Source organism: Pteropus medius, unplaced genomic scaffold (genome assembly GCF_902729225.1).
Source record: "Pteropus medius unplaced genomic scaffold, Ma_sr-lr_union100, whole genome shotgun sequence".
NCBI lineage: Eukaryota > Metazoa > Chordata > Mammalia > Chiroptera > Pteropodidae > Pteropus > Pteropus medius.
Window position 1 is genome coordinate 802577 of NW_024341372.1, and position 6000 is coordinate 808576.

The window sequence follows — 6000 nt, forward strand, 5'->3', positions numbered from 1 at the left end:
ACATTTCACTGAAAGTGAACCACATTTGGGTTTAGACAACATTGTCACTGGGTGCAGTGTAATTCTTCTTTTAAAGAGAGAGACTGTCAGTCCAAGACATGCAAGTTGTCTGCATATAGGGCTTCATGCTAGTTCCAAAGGCCCGTGGTTATTGATGTGCTCTTTCTAACTACCTCTGGGACTGATTCATCAACCAGAAATGCTTAGCTGGGACACAGATGGCATTTGGAAACTCTGATAGAAGATGCCACATATGTAGAGTTAAAAAGAATTGGATATTTGATTAGAAGACTCAGAAGAGAAAGGGATAAGAGGTCATTTTGTCCTCCTCTCTGCTTCTGACCAGTGACTTCACCCAAATCATTCCAATCATTAACAATACTTCCTGGGTCTGCAACCCTCCAAGGAAGGAGACCTCTTTCAACCAGTATGGCTAGCCTTGATATATAGACCTTCTTTGAGCTAATAAGGTGGTGGTGATGATGATGATGAGGATAATGATGATAAAGCAAGTTACCATTTGCCAAGTACCCACTATGTGCCAAGCACTGTGCTAGATACTTTACTCACGTTTGTGATCTCATTTAATTCTTGTAAAAACTCAACTATCCCTATTGTTCAGATGACGAAATAAATCAAGGCTCAGAAAAGTGAAAGTCTTACCAAAAGCTATAGAGCTATGAGGTAATAAACCTGAGACTGCATCTTGGTTGTCTGATTCCAAATGTCGTGCTCCTTTCCTCATGTCACACTAGAATGCTATCATTCTAATACCAAGGCCTATCATCCCCAAAAGGCCTAAGCCATTCTGATCTTTTGTCTGGGTCAAGACTTCAGCCTTATTTTACAGAAGAAACTAACAAAGGATGATAGGGTGTGGTAAGGATAGTCATAAGACATCATGATGTGGCATTAGTACTTGTATTTCCACAAAGCTGTTTTCACGTGTATTATCACATTCACTGACATACCCTGGCATGAAGGAATTGCCAACACCATTTTGTGGATGGGGAAAATCAGAGCTCACAATTATCAAAGAGCTGATTCCAGCTCTTAACTCTAAGGAAAGTCAAAAGTTGGGTGACAAGGACAATGCTCTTCTCCCATAACATACTAATTGGTGACTCAAAGAAAGCAGAAACTGGTAAAGAGCCTCATCCCAAGAGCCCTTTCTGTTAAGGGCCATGTTCTTCATGGTACAACATCAAATAGGCCAAGGCTTTGCAAGACCCATCAGGCTGCTTGCTTCTCACCTGCAGTATATCTTAGATCCCAGCCACTTGACTCTCGTAAAAAGTAAGACTTCCAATCAGTAAACTCTAGCCCCTGAGAAAGCAGGGAGCCCATACTCTTACATTAGCAGCTGAAGACAATCCTGAGACAACATACAGGGGTGTTCACACTTCCCTAAATGAGAGAAAGGAGCAGAGAGGAGTGAGGAAGGGAAAAAAAGGAGAGAGATCTATAAAAACAAAAGATAAAAAAAAAAAGAGGAGACAAGGACAAGAAAGAAAGCAGAAAAGAAGAGGGATAAGAAAGGTAAAAGTTCACAGCAATATAGAGTTAAAAGGATCTTCAAAAACCATCAAGGCCAAAAGGGAAGTGATCTGTACAAAGTTACAGTGGGTAGGAGGCAGGAGTCAGGAGGTGGAGACTGTTAAAATAAGAGAAAAAGAAAAAGTCTCGAAATTAGAAGGGTAAAAAATTAAAGTAAGCTCAGGTTTTGGGTAGGAGACCAAAAAAAAAAAATGAAGTAAAATGTGAGAGGAGCCACCAGGAGAGGAATGAGTAGAACAAGGGCTGGTGAGGGGGAAGCCAGGGGCAGGCAGCCAAGGAGACAGGAGAGTGAAGGCTGACTGACACTCACCCTCACAAAGCTGGCAGGAAACCATCCCTCCTCATCGTCGATCTGGCCCCACCACCAATCCTTGTTGGAAGCATCCAAGACTTTGATGACGTCGCCAGCCTTAAATGCCAACTCCCGGTTGGCCATGGTGACGTGATCCCATACTGCCTCAGCACTAACGATGGAATCTCCAGTGATCAGCTTAAGAGACAAAACGAGAATGTTTTCAGTCCACAGAGCTGACTACCTTATTTGCCCCTTCCCCCGCCCATAGAACTCTACTACTTTATGGAAAAAGGCACATACTAGTGGTGAAGAGTAAGAGTGAGAGAGATAGCACTGGCAATTGCAGGCACCACAAGACAAACAATACTGTCAACTCTCCATTAGCCAGTGAGTAGAATGACCCAGAATGTGAATATGGACTACATAGACCTCATACTTTTATCCCTATGCATGATATCCTTCCCTAGGGAAGAAAGAAAGCTCCAGTCCATCTCTCCTTGGTGATTCAAGGCAGCCCTGGGTCTGCAATGGGTAGAGAGGAGGCTGAAATCACTGGCTAAAATGAAGCTGGAGCAAATTCACTCTAAAGTCCTTGTGCTCCTCCCCTTTTCCTCCTTCTTACTAAAACTGACCAATTGAGAGTTGGTGGTACATTTTTAACACTGCTGTATCCCAGCCCCAGGGGTTACAGATCATGGCATTCCTCACACACAATGGACCCCAGTCCTGCAACCTTCTGTTCCCACCCACACATGATGTCATTCAGAGAGGTCATGGGTATAAAAGAATATGGCTTTCTGTGATGCCCTGCTTCCAAGAAACTCAGCCTTGGCACAGATTCACTCAGTAATTTGTACAATGACCCTGTGAGATACATAGGGAGGTCTAGGTTGATTTCTGCATTTGATAGGTGGCAAAACTGAGCAACAAGGAAGTTAAGGGCTCAGGGTCATTTAGCGAGGCACCGGTTGTAGTTGTACATTGATCTTAACCCTGGTCATTAGACTTTGTGGCCAGCAGGACTGAGTTCCACACAGCAGCAGGCAGACAACTATCTCTCTGCCACATAAACACACACACACACATACACATACACACACACACATACACACACACACACACACACAAATGTTCGTGTTCACAACAATTATCCGAGCATAGTGATGAGGATGGGGGAGGGGAACAGTCTGCCTCTCTTGGGCTACCATCCTGACCAAAGTGTTATTTGTTCTCTTTTTTCCCAAATGTTTCCAGCCAGTATGGGCCACCAGTCTTCCTGGCATTTGGAGGAACAGATTCCAAAACAGAGAACATATGGCTTGTCAGGCAAAGGATTCAAACACTCTCCCCAGCACTGAATTGCTGAACATGTCCTCTATAAGTCAACTTTTCCATCAGTCTGCTTTTAGGAAGAATTGATTTCCCAAGACAATCATGATACCACAGACCAATGACAAAACAGTTCAAAGACAGCAGAGACAGGATATGGAACACACATTCTCTCACAGAGGTCTGCTTTCCAACACACTGGCTGGAGAATAACCCTATAGTCATAAGTTAAAAAGCATAACACATAACACTCACACAAACATACATAATTTAAGTTAGTTAAGGAATTCTGTTGGTCAGCCCCTGCCTGATGCATCCTTCACTGCTTAGTGTTATAGCCATTGTGATTTCCACAGAAGGTAAGGCATAGAGGAAGTTCCTCAGCATGGATGTAAATGAGATATCCAATAGGGCCTTTTATAACACCACCTTTCAAGTACCTCAAGCTTTACTGTTTACAAAGTGTTTTCATATCTACTGCATCACTTGACCCTTACTAAATAAGCTGGATCTCGTTATTACTCATATTTAAAGATGAAGAAATTGAGATTCAAAGAGGTAGCCTGATCCTTGGCCAATCACGCAAGTAATAAATTATGGAGCCTTGTCTTCTGACTGCATATGCTCTAATGGCTATCATATCGTACTACCAATGTCTACTAATTAGCTATACTGAACTCACAGAACTCCATCCATTATGTAAACCAAATGGCTTTTATTTTTAAGAACCTCAAGTAATAAACAGCCACCTTTAGTCATAGGTACTCCTGCCTATGAGGAGATTCATTTTTAGGCTGAGCTTGCTTTCTTCCAAATGCTCTAAAAATCAATTTCTTCTTGTTTTGACCTCAGTGGAGAAAATTTTCTGGTTACTGACCTCAATAAAATAAATCTTTATAGAGAAGTCTCCCCTCTCCTGCCAAAGGTAGGTCCCAACTGGGTGTTGCTAGAGCTCAATAAGCACATACAGCACCAACTCAGAGCACCATGAGGGCTTGTAATTTAAAGCTATATCCTTTGCTTTTTATCAAGGATCAAAAGACTATATTGACATCAATTACTACCACCCTGCTCAAGATACTATCTGTGATGCTGTTTGAGGTCCCCTAGGTCCAGATCTGGCAGATTCTACTGCCTGTGCTCTTTCTACAGTGGAGTTTTCTTTTTAGGGACTCCATGCTTGGCTTTTCCCAGCAGCAGTGGCTCACTCTTGTCCCATTTAGTCCACATGACTTTCTTGAGCCCTTGGGTCAGAGAGCCCAGCTGTACCTTGGACAAAGCCAATCCAGGACCCAGTGGCCACAAACCATTATCAGGGCCCACTTCGAATCACTGATAGTCAGAACTGTACAGCACTGCAAAGATCATCACTCTTAAGCCCTCATTTTATAAATCAGGGATAATATAGCAAGAGTGACTTGCCTATGATTGCCAGATGGCCAACCTCCTAGACCTCCCCCAGCCCACAACATAACACCATAGATAGAGAAGGTAGAAAAAGAACATCTGGATTTAAGACCTCGTTCTACTACTTGCTAAAGCTGTAATGATAATGGTGATGAAAGTAACTAATATAAAGTACTTAATATATGTCAGGAGCTATTCTAAGTACTTTATACACATTAACTCATTTAAGCCTTACAGCAGCCCTTTGAGGAAATACTATTACTATCTTATGGATGAGGAAACTGAAGCTCAGAGAGGTTAAATAATTTGCCCAAATTTACACAGCCAGTAAGTATTGAAGCCATAATTAAAATGTAGGTACAGACTGGCTCTAGAGTTTCTGCTCTTATAAACTATGCTGTGTCTGGATCTCGGTTTCTTCACTCAATAAATGGGAATAATTCTATACTCCAACTTACTTCATGAGCCATAATAACACACTGAACCAACCAAGAGTTGACAGATGTGTGTGCATATGATGAAAAGAGGATTAATCCTGAAGGGGCTGGTAGCCGTATGGGGCTCCTGTGCTCTCTAGTCACAAATACAGGCAGGAATAACGGGAGAAATAGGCTCCTCCACTATGCTCTAATTTATTTTAAAAGTAAATTAAATTGGGGCTGGAAATTAGTTTTAAATCTCTTTTTTGTGTACAGGATTGATTTTTAACTTGTTACAATTATTCACATAAATATGCACTTTTCTCTGCTCATCCATTTTCCATCCAACACTCACTTAGTGAGCTCCCATTGGGTGCAGGGGTCTGCTTAATATATTTCAGCCACAGTTTTTACCTAAAAATCAAAGGCCCTTCATGTGGCAAGAGTAAATGTCCTTCAAGCAGTATGCAAAGGTGGTTAAGTACAGGCAAACCTAGCTTCAATTCTGGGCTTTGCTATTTTAGAAAGGGGAGTGAAGAATAGACAAGGAGCCAGAAAACAAACCAAAATGGAACTGCCATAATGCAGTTAGTATACCAAAAAGTACAATATCACAAAAGCCAAGAGCAAGAGTTTCAAGCTACATAACACTGGACCTTAGTTTCTGCATCTGTAAAATGGGGATAATAATACCTGCCTCACAGACAAGATTAAAGACAGAGCGAACTGAGTGCTAGATGTTCAGTGCCTAGTACAGTGCCTGGTATATACTGGCCTAGTACAAGACTTCAGAGGAAGGAAGGATCATATGTAGCTACTTGGCTTAGAACAGTTTTGTGGGGTACTGAAGATAGGTCTTAAAGAATGAGTAGGATTGTAACAGAGAAGGAAGTAGGAAAGGCATTTGAGGAAGAGGAATGAGATTAAATAAAGTCCCAGAGGTGAAGACTATGGGGAATTTGATGGCAAACAAGGGCTGGGGAAGGGGAGTCT

The 6000-nt window shown here is 42.0% G+C and overlaps 1 protein-coding gene across 6 annotated transcripts in view; it reads right to left on the reverse strand.

Annotated features, from left to right (window-relative positions):
- The window catches only part of ARHGEF9 (Cdc42 guanine nucleotide exchange factor 9), a 153017-nt gene that overhangs the window by 120553 nt on the left and 26464 nt on the right, over positions 1–6000 (reverse strand). For 4 of the 6 annotated variants that reach the window (XM_039850520.1, XM_039850512.1, XM_039850502.1 and 1 more), the window contains exon 2: positions 1868–2047. The exons of the other annotated variants lie outside the window; for them this stretch is intronic. In XM_039850520.1, coding sequence (XP_039706454.1) covers positions 1868–1993 — 126 coding nt within the window. In that variant the 5' untranslated portion in view covers positions 1994–2047. The remainder of the gene's footprint in view (positions 1–1867; positions 2048–6000) is intronic. 6 annotated transcript variants of the gene reach the window in all.